Source organism: Elephas maximus, chromosome 6 (genome assembly GCF_024166365.1).
Source record: "Elephas maximus indicus isolate mEleMax1 chromosome 6, mEleMax1 primary haplotype, whole genome shotgun sequence".
Taxonomy (NCBI): domain Eukaryota; kingdom Metazoa; phylum Chordata; class Mammalia; order Proboscidea; family Elephantidae; genus Elephas; species Elephas maximus.
The window spans coordinates 134384878-134403922 of record NC_064824.1 but is presented as its reverse complement, the minus strand read 5'-3'; the positions used below and the strand labels follow the sequence as shown (position 1 = coordinate 134403922).

The window sequence follows — 19045 nt, the reverse complement described above, 5'->3', positions numbered from 1 at the left end:
TGCTATAACAGAAATACCACAAGTAGATTGCTTTAACAAAGAGAAATTTATTTTATCACAGTCTAGTAGGTTACAAGACCAAATTCAGGACATCGGCTTCAGGGGGAGGCTTTCTCTCTGTTGGCTCTGGAGGAAGGTCCTTGTCCTCAGTTGTCCCCTAGTCGAGGAGCTTCTCAGGTGCAGGGACCCCATGTCCAAAGGAGGTGCTCTGCTCCTCGTGCTGCTTTGCTGGTGGTATAAGGTTCCCAACTCTCTGCTTGCTTCCCTTTCATCTCCAGAGAGATAAAAGGTGGTACAAGCCACACCCCAAGGAAACTCCCTTTATATTGGATCAAGGATATGACCTGGGTAATGGTGGTGTTACAATCCCACCCTAATCCTATTAACATAAAATTACAATCACAAAATGGAGGACAACCACAGAATACTGGGAGTCATGGCCTAACCAAGTTGATACACACATTTTCGGGAGGATATAATTCAATCCCTGACAACTACATTGAGGAAAAATCAGAAAAAGAACGAAGAAAATGAAGAAACCCTGAGAATTATGTGCGATACAATCAAAAGCAAAAATTTGCGAGTGATCGGAGTTCCGGAACAGAGGGGAAATAATAAGACTAAGCTATGATGATTTGGCAGAAACCATGCAGACAAGAAGGCAATGAGATGACATATATAAAACTTTAAAAGAAAAAAATTGCCAGCCAAGAATAATATATCCCACAAACTATGATAGTAAAATTAGGACGTTTCCAGATAAATACAAGTTAAGGAAATATGTAAAAACCAAACCAAACTTACAAGAATTATTAAAGGGAGCCTTTCGATTTGAGAACAAACAACATCAGACCACAGCCTGAATCTAGGATGCAACATCGTACCAGCCAGATAACAACCTAGGAAATGAACTCTCAAGGACTATCCAAAACCAAAAGAATCACAACAGGGAGCCAGAGACGTTAATCTGTAAATGACAACGTCAGAACAATAAAAGTGGGAATAAACAGTTTAAGTATAGAAATTTATAATGGAGAGGAAGGCAAGGCAATACCAACTAATAACAAACTAGTTCAAACCTAAGAAGATAAGGGTAAACTTGGAGGTAACCACAAAGAAAGTTAACAAACCTACTCATCAACATAAAGTCTCAGTAAGAACAAAATCTACAAAAACAAAAGAAATCCGCATACAAAAGGAATTCAGCACAGGAGAGTAAGAGGAACAAAGAAAACATCAGAACCACACACACAGAAAAAAAGCACTAAAAAATGACAGCAATACACTTACACCTATCAATAATTACAATGAATGTAAATGGCTGAAATGCACTCATAGACACAGAGTGACAGAATGCATAAAAAAACAGGATCCATCCATACGCTGTCTACAAGAGACACACCTTAGAAACAAAGATGTAAATTTACTAAAAATCAAAGAATGGAAAAAAATATATCAAGCAAACAGCTACCAAAAAAGAGCAGGTGTAGTAATATTCATCTCAGATAAAACACACGTCAGAACAAAGTCCACCATAAAAGACAAAGAAGGGCGCTATATAACGATAAAAAGGATGATTCATCACAAAGACATAACCATAATAAACATTTATGCACCCAATGACAGGGCTCCAAAACACTTTAACAGCACTGAAAAGAGAAAAGTTCCACAATTATAGTAGGAAACTTTAACCACTTTTGCTGCTCTTGGCAAAGGAAAGAACATCTAGAAAGAAAACTCGATAAAGATACAGAAGAGCTAATGGGCACAGTCAGCCAACTTGATCTCATAGACATATATAGAACACAGCACCCAACAGCTGCAAAGTACACATTCTTTTCTAATGCACATGGAACGTTCTCCAGAATAGGCCACATCTTGGGCCACAGACCAACCCACAATAAAATCCAAAACACTGAGATAATACAAAGTATCTCCTCTGACCACAATGCCATCAAGGTAGAAATTAACAACAGGAAGAGCAAGGAAAAAAAAAATCAATTACATGGACACTGAATAACACACTGCTTAAAAACCACTGGGTAATAGAAGAAATCAGAGATGGATTTAAAAAATGCCTAGAATCAAACAAGAATGAAAACACATCACACCAAAACCTTTGGGACACAGCAAAGGCAGTCCTCAGAGGTCAGTTTATAGCAATAGATGCACACAGCAAAAAAGAAGGGACAAAATCAAAGCATTAGCTACATAACTCGAACAAACAGAAAGAGAAGAGCAAAAAAAGCCACAGCCACCAGAAACAATGAAAAAATAAAAATCAGAGCAGAAATAAATGAAACAGAATAGAAAAACAATAGAAAGACTCAACAAAACCAAAAGTTGGTTCTTTGAAAGGATCAACAAAATTGCCCAACCACTGGCCAAACTGACAAAATAAAATAGGAGAAAATCCAAATAACAAATGAAACAGGGACATTACAACAGACCCAACTGAAATAAAAAGGATTACAGAAGAGTATTTGAAAAACTAGACTTCAACAAATTTGAAAACCTAGAGGAAATGGACAAATATCTAGAAACACACAACCTACACAAACTAACACAAAATGATGTTGAAAATCTGAACAGACCTATAACAAGAGAAGAGATTGAAAAGGTAATAATAAAAAAAAACTCCCAACAAAAAAAAACCCTGGTCCAGACGGCTTTACTGGAGAATTCTAACAAACATCCAGTGAAGAGCTTACACTAGTACTACTCAAACTATTTCAGAACATAGAAAAGGAAGAGGTACTTCTGAATTCATTCTACTAAGCCAGCATACCCCTAATACCAAAACCAGGCAAAAACCAAAACAAAAAACAAAAAAACAAACCCACTGCTGTCGAGTCAGTTCTGATTCATAGCGACCCTACAGGACAGATTAGAACTGCCCCTGACAGAGCGCCTGACGGATTCGAACTGCCGACCTCTTGGTTAACAGCCATAGCACTTAACCACTATGCCACCAGGGCTCCCAAAACCAGGCAAAGACACCACAAAAAAAGAAAATTACAGACCAATATCTCTCATGAATACAGATGCAAAAATTCTCAACAAAACTCTTGCCAACAGAATTCAGCATCATATCAAAAAAATAATACACCATGACCAAGTGGGATTCATACCAGGTATGCAAGAATGGTCCAACATTAGAAAATCAATCAACGTAATCCACCACATACATAAAAGTAAAGAATCACATAATCATCTCAATCAACGCAGAAAAGGCATTCCGCGACATAAAAACTCTCAATAAAATAGGCACAGAAGGGAAATTTCTCAACATAGTAAAGGGCATCTCTGCAAAACCAACAGCCAACATCATTCTTAATGGAGAGAGGCTGAAAACATTCCCCTTGAGAACAGGAACAAGACAAGGATACCCTTTATCACCACTCCTATTTAACACTGAGCTGGAAGTTCTAGGTAGAGCAATAAGGCAAGTAGAAGAAATAAAGGGTATCCAAATTGGTAATGAAGAAGTTAAACTCTTCCTGTATGTGGATGATAAGATACTATACATAGAAAACCCAAAAGACTCCATGAGAAAACTACTGGAGCGAATAGAAAGATTCAGCACAGTAGCAGGACATAAGATAAACACACAAAAATCAGTTGAATTCCTATACACCGATAAAAAGAACAATAATAAAGAAATGAGGAAAATAATAACATTTATAATAGCCCCCTAAAAAAATAAAATACTTAGTAATAAATATAACAAGGAATGTAAAAGATATATACAAAGAAAACTATAAAACACTGCCGCAAGAAACCAAAAGAGATCTACATAAATGGAAAAACATACCATGCTCACAGATAGGTAGACTCAACATTGTGAAAACGACAATTCTACCCAAAGCAATTTACAAATACAATGCAATCCCAATCCAAATACCAACAACATTCTTTAAAGAGATGGAAAAACTTACCATGAAATTTATATGGAAAGAGAAGAAGGCCCAGATAAGCAAAGCACTATTGAAGAAGAATAAAGTAGGAGGACTCATACTACCTGACCTCAGAACCTACTATACACCTACAAGAGTAAAAACAGCCGGGTACTGGTACAACAACAGAAACACTGATCAATAGAATTGAGAACCCAGATGTAAACCCATCTATCTACAAAGGCCCAAAGCCCATAAAATGGGGAAAAGACATCTTTTTAACAAATTGTGCTGGCAAAACTGGATGTCCATCTGCAAAAAAATGAAACAGGACCCGTATCTCACAACATACACAAAAACTAACTCAAAACGGATCTGAGATCTAAATATAAAGCCAAAAAACTATGAAGTTCATAGAAGACAAAATAGGATCAATGCTAGAGGCCCTAATACACGGCATTAACAGTATTCAAACCATAACGAGCGGCAAAGAAACTCCGGAAGATAAGCTAGATAACTGGGAGCTTCTAAAAATTAAACACTTATACGCATCAAAAGACTCCACCAAAAGAGCAAAAAGAGAACCTACAGACTGGGAAACAATTTTTGGCTATTACAAATCAGACAAAGGTCTAATCTCTAAAATCTATAGGAAAATCCAACACCTCTACAACAAAAAGAGAAATAATTCAATTAAAAATGGGCAAAGGAAACGAACAGACACTTCACCAAAGAAGACATTCAAGCAGCCAACAGACACATGAGGAAATGCTCCCAATCACTAGGCATTAAAAAAAAAAAGAGAAATGCAAATCAAAACCATAATGAGATACCATCTCACCCTGGCATTACTGGCAGGCACGAATCAAAAAAAACAGGAAATAACAAAGGTTGGAGAGGCTGTGGGGAGATCGGAACTGTTATCCACTGCTGGTGGGAATACAAACTGATATGACCATTTTGGAAAATGATATGGCACTTCCTTAGAAAGTTAAAGATAGAAATACCATATGATCCAGCAATCCTACTCCTAGGAATATATCCTAAAGAAATAAGAGTAGTCACACAAATAGACATATGCACACCCATGTTCATTGCAGCATCGTTCACAATAGCAAAAAATGGAAACAAACTAGATGCCCATCAACAGATGAATGGATAAACACACTATAGTGTATACACACAATGGCGTATCATGCAACTATAAGAACAATGATGGATCTGTGAAGCATTTCATAACATGGATGAATCTGGGGGGCATTGTGCGGAATGAAATAAGTCAATCACAAAAGGACAAATATTGTATGAGACCACTACTGTAAAAACTCATGAAAAGGTTTAGGCACAAAAAGAAACAATCCGATGATTATGAGGGAGGTAAGCGGTAAAGATATAAAAACACTAAATAGACAATAGGTAAGCGGTAACTTTGGTGAAGGATAAGACAGTACACAATACTGGGGAAGCCAGCACAACCTGGAGAAAGCAAGGTCATGGAAGCTCCACAGACACATCCAGACTCCCTGAGGGATGGAATTGCTGGGCTGAGAGCTGTGGGGACCAGGGTCTCCGGGAACATCTAGCTCAAATGGCGTAACATCATTTACAAAGAAGATATTCTACTTTGGTGAGTAGCTTCTGGGGTCTTAAAAGCCTGTGAGCAGCCATCTAAGATATTCCGCTGGTCTCATCCCTTTGGCAGCAAGGAAGAATGAAGAAAACTAAACATACAAGGGAAAGATTAGTGCAAAGGACTAATGGACCACATCTACCACGGCTTCCACTGGACTGAGTCCAGTACAACTAGATGGTACCCAGCTACCACCACTGACTGCTCTGTCAGGGATCACTACAGAGGGTTCCGGACAGAGCTGAAGAAAAATGTAGAACAAATTCTAACCCACAAAAATAGACCAGACTTACTGGCCTGACAGAGACTGCAGAAACCCCAAGAGTACGGCTCCCAGACACCCTTTTAGCTCAGTAATGAAGTGACTCCCGAGGTTTACACCTCAGCCAAAGATTAGACGGGTCCACAAAACAAAATGAGACTAAAAGGGCACACCTGCCCAGGGGCAAGGAATAGAAGGCAAGAGGGGACAGGAAAGCTGGTAATAGGGAACCCAAAGTCAAGAAGGGAGAGTGTTGACATGTCGTGGGGTTGTTAACCAATGTTATAAAACAATATGTGTACTAACTGTTTAATGAGAAACTAGTTTGTTCAGTAAACCTTCATCTAAAGTACAATCTAAAAAAAAAAAAGCTGATTCTTCAAAAAGGCTAATAAAATTGATAAACCTCTGGTCAAATTAAAAAAAGAGAGAGAAGATACAAATTACTACTATCAAACAAAAGAGGGGCCATCACTACTAATTTCATGAACATTAAATGGATAATAAAGGAATATTATGAACAGCTGTATGCCCCAAAATCTGAGAATGTAGATGATATGGACCAATTCCTTGAAAGATGCAATAGACTAAAACTCACACAAGGAGAAAAAGATAATCTGAAAAGGCCTATATCTGTTAAAGAAATTAAATCAATAACTAATAATCTTCCATGACAGGAGGTACCAGAAACAGATGGTTTCACTGGTGAATTCTACCAAACATTTAAGGGAGAAATGATAATAATTCTCTACAATTTCTTCCAGAAAACAGGAGCAGAGGGAACGCTGCCTAAATCATTCTATGAGGACAGCATTACCTTAATACCGAAACCAGATAAAGACATTCCTAGGCAGGAAAATTACAGACCAATCTTTCTCATGAACATGGATGCAAAATTTCTCAACAAATATTAGGGAATCAAATCCAGCAATGTGTAAGAGGAAATATAAGACATGGCCAAGTGGGATTTAGTCCAAGTATGAAAGACTAGTTCAACATTCAAAAATCAATTAATATTGTTCATCACATCAAGAGGAAGACCGTCAACAAGATGGACTGACACAGCGGCTGCAACAATGGGCTCAAGCACAATGACATTTGTGAGGATGGCGCAGGATCGGGCAGTGTTTTGTTCTATTGTACACAGGGCCGCTTTGAGTTGGAACCGACTCGATGGCACCTAACAGCAACATCACATCAACAGGCTAAAGAAGAAAAATAGTGTGATCATCTCCATACATACAGAAAATGCATGTGACACAATCCAAATCCCACTCATGATAAAAACCATCAGCAGCTAGAAACAGAGGGGAACTTCCACTACTTGATAAAGAACATCTACAAGAAACTTAGCACTAACATCATCCTTAATGGCAAGAAACTAGAAGCTTTCCCCCTAAGATCAGGAGCAAGACAAGGATGGCCCCTCTATATGCTTCCAATTCAGTGTTGTATTGGAATGTCTAGCTAATGCAATTAGACAAGAAAACAAAGGGCATAGAGACTGGAAAGGAAGAAATAAAACAGTCTTTGCTCTGATGTCCTTTAATAGGTGAAGGAATAAACGAATAATGGAATATTATGCAGTGATAAAAAGAAATGAGTTATCATGCTACAAAAAGGCATAAAAACAAACAAACAAACAAACCAAACCTGTTATTGTCGAGTCAATGCCAACTCATAGCGAACCTACAGGACAGAGTGGCACTGCCCCATAGAGTTTCCAAAGAGCATATGGAGGAACCTAAATGCAGATTATTAAAGGAAAGAAGCCAGTCTGAAAAGGTTACATACTGATTCCAGCTATACAGCATCTTGAAAATCAAAGTTATCGAGACAGTAAAAAGATCAGTGTTTGCCAGGGGTTCAGCGAGAAGGGACGGGACGGACAGGTGGAGCACGGGGCATTTTAAGGGCAGTGAAACTATTCTGCGTGATACTGTAATGGTGGGCACTTGACATGATGCATTTGTCAAAACCGAGAGAACACAGAGAGTGAACCCTTATGGAAAGAACGGGCTTTAGTTAACCATAACGCATCAATATTGGCTCATCAATTGTGACAAACGTATCACAGGAGCGCGAGATGTTTATAATAGGAGAGACCACGTACAGACGAGAGAGGTGGGTAAAGAGAAACACTCTCTGTGCAACTTTGCTGCAAACCTAAAACTGCTCTAAAAAATAAAAGTCAAATAAAAAAAAACTTGAATAATCCAGCAGTATATAAAATGAAGTACAACACTGCTTCCCTATCCCCTTACTTATCCACTCCCCATGGTAATCTCTGACAACAGTTTGATATATTTACTTCCAGATCTTTTTCCATGCATACACACACACACAAGCACATTTATGTAATTTTTATTTTACTTTACAAAACATTAGGCTCATACTCATATTTTTCTGAAACTTCATTCTTTCACTTAGCATTATATGATGGCCATCCTCTGAGGACAATCCATGTGGCTCTAGCACCCCTTTTTCATAGGAACACAGACTGCTATCCTACTGACACCACATAGGCTATTGAACTGTTCCTTTATTGAGGACACCAGCAGCGACTCCAACGTCTCACTTTCACCTCAAAGCAGCAATGAACATTCTTGTACACATAGTCCTGTAAACCTCTTTGAGTAGGATGGATTCCTGGAAGTGGAGCTGTTGGATGAAGGGTGTTATTGCTGTGTGCCATCAAGTTGATTCCAACTCACAGCCACCCTATATGACAGAGTAGAACTGCCCGTTGGGGTTTCCTGGGTTGTAATCTTGACAGGAGCCAATCACTCCATTTTTTTCCCTGCGGAGTAGCTAGTGGTTTGAACCACTGACCTTTCTGTTAGCAGCCCAGCACTTAACCACTGCACCCCCAGGGCTCACTGGGTGAAAGGCTGGGTACATTTAAAATTTTCCTGGGTACTGCAGAATGGCTATGCCAATTTGTTCTCCCAACAGTAAGGTCCAGCCATCCATTCTGACTTTCTTTTCTCATGAAACCTTTTTATATTCCTAGACTTAGGAAAAGATCTCAGAAAACAAGCTCTTCAATTTGTATGCAAGAAAATGGAGGTTCAGCGTTTACGTTAAGGCCATGGGCCCAAGACCTCAAAACCCCTGAGGAGATACATACCTCTGCACTAGCAAGGGGCTCACAGAAGGGTGGGCATGCGGAAAGCCAGGACAGCAACTTGGGTTAACTGACTTCAAGGATAATATGTTTCATGAGAGCTACTAACAAGTAAGAAAGGCGACCAATTGTCGTTTCCTTTTCCTTACCTACCCTTGGCAAGAAAGAAAAAAAAAAAAAGAAAAAGCTGCAAATTCCTGAAAGATACAATAAATACGAGGAGGGAGAAGAGCAGCAGTAATCTTGAACTCAGTGGAGTAATGGCCACCAAGAGCTGAGGGTACCATAAGCTCAGCTGCACGAAGTGAGCAAGTGCGGCGGAAAAGCCTCTGACACAGGATGACCCTAGCAGAAAGCCTTCCACAGCCCCAGTGGGTTGTATGAAAAGTTTCTTGGTCCTAAATATCTCCATGTGGCATCCAAAATGAATGCCAGCACTGAAACCAAATTCTGAAGAGAAATATCAGAAAAGAACTAACGTCCCACAATGAAGAAACATCTTCAAAGAAGATGTTGTTATAAAAATACCACAAAAGTACTTTCCACAAATTCCAGACCTAAAAGTAAAGCTTTAAAATGAGGCTCCAAGCACTGAAGTTTTGAATCCTTTGCTCTGAGCCTGAAGAGGCCCGTTTAAAGGAAGGCACTTCTCACCAGATACCACTATCTTTATTCTACCACACCTATGGGGCAGAGCAATGAGAAAAGAAGGTGACAGCTGTATCTTTTGGAATTAAAATGGTCTAGAACAGGGGTTAGCAAATTTTTTCTGTAAAAAGCCAGAGAAACTCTTCTAGGGTTTGCAGGCCATATGGTCTCTGTTGCAAATGCTCAACTCTGCCACAGGTGTGTAAACAAATAAACATGGCCGTGTTCCCACGAAACTTTTTTTATGGACGCTGAAATTTAAATTTCATAGAGTTTTCATGAAATATTCTCATGTTGATTTTTTTCAGCCATTTAAGAATATAAAAACCATTCTTAGCTCACAGGCTGTTCAAAAACAGACGGTGGACTGGATGTACTTCACGGGCCATAATTTGCTCACCCTTGGTACAGAAGCACCTAGTTCTCAATTGAACTCAACTTGACCACTGGTGGAAAGATGGGAACATATGAGGCAAGCCCCTAGGGAAGTTAAGTTAGAAGGCAGGAAGGTAGAAACGAGTTGTTCTTAAAGCATTTCAGGTGTTTACCTTAAATCTCTTCTCTTGCTGAATTCCTCTTGCGGAATTGTCCATGGCAGGCTCTGAGGGAGACATTTTAGAACTTCTGAAGAGAAATCAGAGAAATCCACGCCATATTCTGTTAGTATTCCCTCTGTTTCAGGCTCGATTTCACCAGCCTGTCCAAGGCTCTTAGCCAGCTGCCTGTGGGCAGGACAGAGAGAGAATAACTGTGTTAGTGAATAAATGGAATGTAGGCACCTGTCTCCTCTCTAAAAGTGAGGGTCTGAGGAAAGTTTTCACAACTTCCTCCCCTCCTACCAGCAGAAGTACGATTGCCATTGGTTGGGGGTCTAAGCAGGAGCAACAATGATACTGTTGTCGTGTAAAGTCCATGACTACTTTTACCTCTTTCTTCAGGAATTTTGACCTGGGGAATGGGACCAGGAGGCCTTTCTTAGGACTCCTGAAGTGATTTTTCACAGATAAGTCAAAGCCAATGTCATCAGAGGCTTTCATCAATTCTTCCTCTTGCAAAACATTTAGAGACAATTCTGATCAACTAAATTTGTTCATCAATTATTACTTTAGGCCATGCTCAGATTAGATCTGATGTTTATATTTATTTTATAATTCTTCTAGGTTTGAACTTAATATTCTAAAATATTTTATCTGAACACAAAAGTAATATATGTTCAATGCAGAGAAGTTAGTCAATGTAGAAATGCACAAGGAAGAAAATTAAAATCATCTATAACCCAGTCACCTAGCAAACTACCATTCATGTTTCAGGGTCCTGGGCCCATTTTAGGGTAAGGTTCCATTTAGTAGGATAGGCCTGACATTACGAGTAGGGTTCCACCTTCAATAGGGCAGACCTCACTCTTTAGCTGTGAGTCATCTACATATATATTAAAAGTGGTAGCTCTCCATTCTCATAAACCCAAAAAAACCAAACCCAGTGCCGTTGAGTCGATTCCGTGTCGAATCAGTGTAGAACTGCCCCACAGAGTTTCCAAGGAGTGCCTGGCGGATTCCAACTGCCAACCCTTTGGTTAGCAGCCGTGGTACTTAACCACTACGCCACCAGGGTTTCCTACATTCTCATAAGGATAATACTAATTCTGGATTTTGGATTGGCTTTCTTCATTCATTCCACCTACTTTAATTGTATAAACATCACAATCTACAGATTTACTGAATAACTTTTACACAATTATGTTATCTCACTCAACATTTTTAGAAGTGAAGCCCATAGAACTCATTGATTAGAATGGTATAATGGGCTACAGAAGATTACATTATGGGACTAGTCAGAAGGTGTACAGTAAGGATTAGCAAAAATATAATCCTCAGAATGTGGAGATTAATCCACTCTTCACATTCCCACTTTCCCATCCTTGTCTCCAGCTGCCCCCTGGCACACTTTCTCTCTAACTCTAGCCACCTGGAGTGAAGTTAGAGCTCACTAGTTAAAGGACACCATCCTTCAGACTGCCAAATAGGCAAACAACAGCCACAAATCCGAAGAGTTCACACGACACCCTGGCCTTTTGACTGCTGCCCACAAATTTGGGGCTAGCTTCCACTACCCCTTCAGGATGCCAGCCACAACCCTGGGAGTCAAAAGACACCCCTACCTTATGATTTGCTGGCTCCTCTTACCCCTTTGGGTTCAATAATCTGCAAGAATGACTGACAGAGTGCATGGAGAGTATACCATACTTACAACTACAGATTTATTATCACCAAAAAAGGATACAAATGAAGAGATGCCTAGGATAAGGTCTCGGAAGGTTCCCAACGTAAAGCTTCCCTGTTCCAAGGGACACTTTACCCACCCAAGAGAAGATGTTCTCATCAACCAGGAAGCTCTCTGAGTCTCCGTGTGAAGGACTTTTTTTTATCAGCTAGTCCTGTGTGATAGGCTAAATCATGCCTTTAGAGGCTAGTTGTTATAGACCTCTTGGGTAAGTTTTTTCTGGTCTAGCTAGCTCCCACTCGCCAGAACAAATTCTCAATTGTAGCCTAGAAGTCCCAGACCAAGCACCCCAATAGATCCAATGGTTATTTCTCTGGAGCTAAGGATAAAAGTCACGTTACTTAGGGTAAAACTAGGTTTTTTACTCCATAGGAAGCAAGCCAGATATCCTCCAGGGTACAATGTTGCCCTGACTTAGTATCCTAAAGCTAGTACACATGGTCTGGAAACCAAGGTTGGAAGGTAGGAGCTGTGGCTTTCAATACCATACTTATGACCCACTCACAAAATTTTTTGTCTTGTCCTTTCTCATAATGCTCACTTCTATGGTTGAGAGGGTTTTGTGCTTCTGGGGACACAATAATGATTCCTCTGAATGGAAAGCTGACACTGTAAGAACACCAGCTGACATAAAAAGGCATACTTCCTTCCTGAAAAAAATTATTTGCAATTCAAGCTAGATAACTGAGGCTCCAAAATAAGGATTCAAGAACGGCAAATAGTACTATAAGGAGGTTGATCATATATCATGTTGAGCCATATGAAATTTCCAATATTTGGTCATTGACCTCTAAAAACAACAATTTCATATGATTCTACTTAACAGCATTTTTAAAATCACATAAAATAATCAACCAAAAAATCAGACAGCGTATTACAGAAACTAACCCATCAGCCAAACAGGTGCTATGAAGTTAATCCCACTCACGGCACCCCCATGTGTGCTAGAGTGGAACTGGGCTCTGTAAGGTTTTCAATGGCTGTGCGTTTTTTGTTTGTTGTTTATTGTAGTTTTAGATGAAGGTTTACAGAGCAAATTCGTTTCTCATTAAACGATTAATATACATATTGTTTCATGACATTGGTTGCCACCCCCATGACATGCAAACACTTTTCCCTTCGTGACCTTGGGTTCCCAGTTACCAGCTTTTCTGTCCTCTCCTGCTTTCTTGTCCTTGCCCCTGGGCTCTAATGTGCCCATTTTGTCTCCTATACATGACTGAGCTACCTGTATTAGTGTTTTTTTTATGGGCCTGTCTAATCTTTGGCTAAAGGGTAAACCTCAAGAATGACTTCAGTACTGTATTAAAATGGAGGCTGGGGGCCATACTCTTGGGGTTTCTCCTGTCTGTCAGACTAGTAAGTCTAGTCTTCTGTGTGTGTGTGTGTGTGTGTGTGTGTGTGTGTGTATGAATTAGAATACTGTTTTACATTTTTCTCTAGCTCCGTCCAGGACCCTCTATTGTGATTCCTGTCAGAGCAGTTGGTGGCGGTAGCCAGGCATCATCTAGTCTGGTGGAGGCTGTGGTAGTTGTGGTCCATTGGACTAATCTTTCCCTTGCGTCTTTGGTTTTATTCATTCTCTCTTGCTCCAGATGGGGTGAGAACAGTGGAGTATCTTAGATGGCAGCTCACAAGCTTTTAAGGCGCCAGATACTATGCACCGAAGTAGGACGTAGAACATTTTCTTTATAAACTATGTTATGCCAATTGAGCTAGATATTCCCTGAGACCGTGGCACCCGCAATAGCTGAGTTTTTGAAAGTAGATCAGCAGGCCTTTCTTCTGAGGTACCTCTGGATGGCTGTGAGCCACTACACTCATATAAAAAGAAATACATTCTTATATGTGGTAGAGGTTTCGGTAACAAAACTTGTGAGGTAGACATAACACACAGTGACTGTTATGGATTAAATTGTGTTCCCCAAAAACATGTGTTATAAATTCTAACCCGTATACCTGTGGTTCTAATACCATTTGGAATTAGGCTTTCTTTATTGTGTTAATGAGGAAGTATCAGTGTACGGTGTATCTTGAGTCAATCTCAAAAAAGATGTAAAAAAAAGCTGACTACAAGCAAGCAGAGATGGGGGAAGAAAGATGCCAAGCCACATGAAGATCACCCAGGAGCAGAAGCTCAAAAAGAGACAAGAGCTTTTCTCCAGAGCCGACACTGAGAGAAAGCTTTCCCCTACAGCTGGCAACCTGAATTCGGACTTCTAGCCTCTTAAACTGTTAAGGACAAAATTATATTTGTTAAAGCTGCCCACTTGTAGCATTTCTGTTACAGCAGCACTAGGCACCTAAGACAGTGACCATTTACTCTTCCTAAACCAAAATGATTCCCTTATGCCTGAAGTAAAAAAAAAAGCCTAAAAATCTGAAAAAAGGCATTTTATAGTATCTAACTTTTAAAATACTAAAATCCAGGGAGAACTCACATTATTTAAAAATGGGGGGAGGTAAAAAAAAAAAAAAGAAAGAATCCAGCCCAGGCATTCTATTTTAAAAAATACTGCACATACAAAGGAGAAAGGAACAGGTGATAGAAATAGCAGAATGATAAAACATACCCTATAATTATATAGCCTCAGAAACAAAAATCATAGCCAAAGATATTCCCAAAAACTCAAAAACTGATGAAAATACCACCACCATACAATGAGGACACAAAGCAAAGAGGTAAGGAATAAATAAGCAAGGGTACAAGGAATAGATTAAGTCACGAAAGTAAATAAAAACTAGGTTTTTGGGCCTCAGGAAGCAAGTAGGAGAGAACAATAAAACTACCACAGAAATGAAGGTCATGTTGGAAGTAACTAAGGAAGAACTGACACTGTTTAAAAACACATAAGGATCAGAGAGGAAAAGCCTGATTTAAAAAAGGAAAATGAAACTGGAAAGTACAAAGAGTTAAAAAAGATTAGAGAGGAAAGAGACAGGTATGAAAGGCATATCAAACAGACCCAACATTGGCATAACTGGTATTCCTAAAAAAGGAACTAAATATATGGAATAGAAAACATTTTAAAAGATATATCATCAAGAAAACTTACCTGAAGTAAAAGAATTTAAATTTACAGACAAAAACGCTATACCATGTCTCAGGAAAGACTAATACAAAATTACCAATGAAGCACAGTCTAGGAAAGTTACTGGACTTCAAAGATAAAGATTTCTTTGGTCTTCAGCAAAGAGTCCATGTCACCTAAAAAAGGGAGGAAAATCAGAGTGGTCTAAGGGTTCCCTACAGCCACATTCAATGCTAGAATTTTACACCTACCTAAATTGCCGTTCAAGTAAAATGACAACAGAAGAATATTTTCAAAATGCAAGAACTCAGGAAATAGAGTTCTCATAAATCTTTTATGAAAAACTACTAGATGATGAACTTTAGCCTACCAAGAGATGGAGAAATTAAAAAAAAAAAAAAGAGAGACTAGTGCTGAGTACTAGATCCACTTATACGTGGGTGGGGAGGTGAAAAAAAGGGAGGATAAAAGTAAGTAGGTAAAGTGATGAATCTAATATTAGTTGTGAGAACAAATCATATCAGTCACTGGACCTTTAGTAAAATTAAGAAGAAAAATAAATTTGCCCTTTTTTTTTTTCCTATTGGTGCTTTGTGTCTAGCAAAAATTTTTATCAGATTATATCGCGAACTCAAAGAATCTTGGTTTGTTTACTGAAACTACAACATGGCTCATAAAGACAAAATTATGTTTTGGTTATGGCTTCCAAATGTGGTCAACGATTCCAAGTTCCTTTTAGTAGTAATTAACATTTATTTTACTAAGTTCCAGAGAACCTTTCTCAAATACCTTATTTAAATAAGCGTATTATAGATTTTCAATGGAGATACACTTGAGAGCAACAAAGACTGGACAGCTTGCACGATACAAAAATCTAACAGGTCAGCATGCTGAAAGAGTTCATGCTTCAGGGGCCTTAGATGACCCAGAAAGAATCTTATGCTGTTTACTTACTCATAAACTCTGAGTCACCATAAAAAAACAGAATACCTTGGGATCTAAACAAAAGTAGAATCTAAAAGTAAATTTACTTATGTATTGTATATTTATCTTAAATAAGGGTTTATTCTTATTATTTTAAAGTTAATTTCAATATAAATTTTATTTAAAATGAATCCTGAAAGTAACTTTCCCTTTCGTCTATTACAGTTCAAATGTTATCGATTTCTAAGCTGTTTCTATGTTTTCCATTAGCTGTCTCATACAGATGGCAGTAGCTGCTTTCAGACAATTACGATTCAATGATTCATCAAAATGTCTGTGATCCTCTTTAAAAATAAAGGTCTGTGATCTTCTTAAAAAAACACACTTCAGCTTAAACCAAAAAAAAAAAAAAGCCCAAACCAGATGGCATGGACTCAATTCAGACTCCTAGCGACCCTGCAGGACAGAAGAGAACTGCCCCGTAGGGTTCCAAGGCTGTAGATCTTTACAGAAGCAGACCGCCACATCTTTCTCCCGTGAAGCGGCTGATGGTTTTGAACCACCAACCTTTCAGTGAGCAGCTGAGCATTTAACCACTGCATCACCAGGGCTCCTTTACTTCAGCTTACTCTACATGAAGGTATGTCATTCAAAAATAATTTAGAAATTGGTACAGGAAAGAGAAGCCTAAGAAGACACGCAACTAAATGTAATGTGGTACCCTGGGTGGGGTCCTGGAATTGAGAAGGAACATCAGGTAAAAAAAACTAAGAAAACCTGAATACGGTATAGACTGTAGTTAATAATACTGCATCAATATTGTTTCACTAATAGTAACAAATGCACCACCCGAATGTGAGATGTTAGCAATAGGGAACCTGGATGCAGGTTATATGGGAATTCTTTGTCCCATCTCCCTGGCTTTTTTGGGAATCGAAAACTGTCCTAAAAAATAAAGATTATTAAATAACAAAGATTATTTTTTACAAGCTTAAAAGTTGAAAAGGGATAAAAGAATTAAGTTTTCAACAACAGGTTAAACTAAATCGTGGTGTATTTGTTCAATTGATTATTATACATGTCAGAAAAATAATTTTGAAGTGGTTAAAAAAAAAACCCCACCACTGCCGAGTTGATTCCCACTCATAGGGACCCTACAGGACAGAGTAGAACTGCCCATACAGTTTCCAAGGAGTGCCTGGTGGATCTGAACTGCCAGCCTTTGGGTTAGCAGCCAAAGCACTTAACTACGACATCAGGGTCTCTTTTGAAGAGCAGGGACATAAAAATGTCTATGACATAAAATTTTTAAAAATATAAAATGCTGTGTACAGTGTAATTTAAATATGTGACAACATTAATAAGTATAATTTAAATATGTAAATACATTTATAAACAGACTAAAAAGGAATACCTAAAGATGTCGCTAACTGTTGTAGAGAGGGAGGATTATGAGGGACTTTCTTCTCCAGCTTCTAAACTTCCTTTAACAGTGTACCATTGTTTTTCCCCAATTTAAAAATTATAGGAATCTTAATTACAATCTAATAAAAACTGTAGTGCCCAGTACTGGCTGCCTTCTCAACGACATTCATTTCTCTCTTCTTTCCTAATAGAAACCTAATTTTTTTCAGATAGAGAATTCATTTCTTCTTCAGCTTTAGAGGCAATCTTCATTATTCTAATAAAACCAGTGCATAGCACCCCTGGAGACTGTAATCAATATCATGATTGGTGGACAAGATTTCCCAGTCTCTACTTAGATGTGATAAGAAAACATATAGCCTATTTGTACTGGTAGGCATCTCCATGGAGCAACTATTGTCAGACCACTGAGGACAGCAAAAACCAAAAACCAAACGCACTGCCGTTGAGTCGATTCTGACCATAGCAACCCTATAGGACAGAGTAGAACTGCCCCATAAGGTTTCCAAGGAGCACCTGGTAGATTTGAACTGCTGACCTTTTGGTTGGCAGCCATAGTTCTTAACCACTACACCACCAGAGAAGACAGCAAAGAGCAACCAATATCATCAATCACTGATTATGCTGGGCCTGGAGCCCGCACAACCTCTGGACTTCCATTTATGTGAGCGAACAAACTTCCTTATTATTTATGTCACTTTGGGTCAGGGTTTTCTATTATAGCTGAAAGCATCCTAATACAAAATATTTAAAAATACCACCAGTGAAAAGCAAACTTCCCATTCCTTCCCTTCCCTCTGCCATAGGAAATATTAAGTTCTTACTACCAAATATAAAACTTCAGGACTGTTAGCATCATGTATGTTGTGGGTATTTGCTACACACTGAGATGGTACTGCTGGTACCAGAGCATAAGAATATTATAATTGGCTCTTTCCTTTAGCAATGTATTTCTACCATCCTAGTGCTCCCTTTATGACTTCCATGTTGAAAGGAACATAAACCAACTTCATTTCATCTTCATGGACTATGGCAGCAAGGCCAGGAAGCCATCGCTTCCCTCAGAGCGCTTCTCTCTACTCACTGCTTCCACCTCCTTTCTGGCACCAGCCACTTTCCAGCTGTCTTTAGTGCTTTAGCTACAACTCTTCCTTATCACTAGATGGTAAGATCACCCACGAGGAGAATAAACTTTTCCTTATTTCTATATCTCACACTGAGACTTGTGTACGCCTTAGATGTCCAATACATGTCTGCTGAATGAATAAGTGAGTAAACAAATTGATGCTTTTGAACCTGGAAAAAAGGGAGAATATTATTCTTTCTTGAAACTACAAAGTAAAATTAAGAACACTGAAGATGGTAAAAACAAACCAAGAAACCGAAAATATGTATTTAGGTAAACTCTTGAGTTCTTTAATAACCAGCTGCCATGTTAACAAAATTAACATATTGAAAAAAATCGGGAACAAGAAAAAAATGTCTGCTATCATTGCTTTTATTCAAATTTGAACTTTTATCAGTTTTGATGTGGAAAATACCTCCTTCCTAATCGTGAACTGCCAGTTCAGGAACATAAGAAAAAGAAATAAAATTTATAGGGATTAGGACAGAATAGTAAACAAACCTGTGACTACTTACCAATGATGTGATTATCTACATAGCAAATCCAAAGAAAGATAAAGTACTAGAATTGAGGAGATTTAGCAAGATGGCTAGATATATGATTAATACACAAAAATTAATTATAATTCTATACACTGACGCCAAAAACTTAGAAAATGCAACTCAAAGCTTTTGCACTTCAGAAGATATCATTAA

General features: G+C 38.6%; 1 protein-coding gene across 2 annotated transcripts in view; it reads right to left on the bottom strand.

The window, feature by feature from the left end:
* Positions 1-19045, bottom strand: part of DIS3L2 (DIS3 like 3'-5' exoribonuclease 2) — a 386635-nt gene that overhangs the window by 205250 nt on the left and 162340 nt on the right. For both annotated transcript variants that reach the window (XM_049888455.1, XM_049888454.1), the window contains exon 9: positions 10112-10285. In XM_049888455.1, the coding sequence (XP_049744412.1) occupies positions 10112-10285 (174 nt within the window). The remainder of the gene's footprint in view (positions 1-10111; positions 10286-19045) is intronic.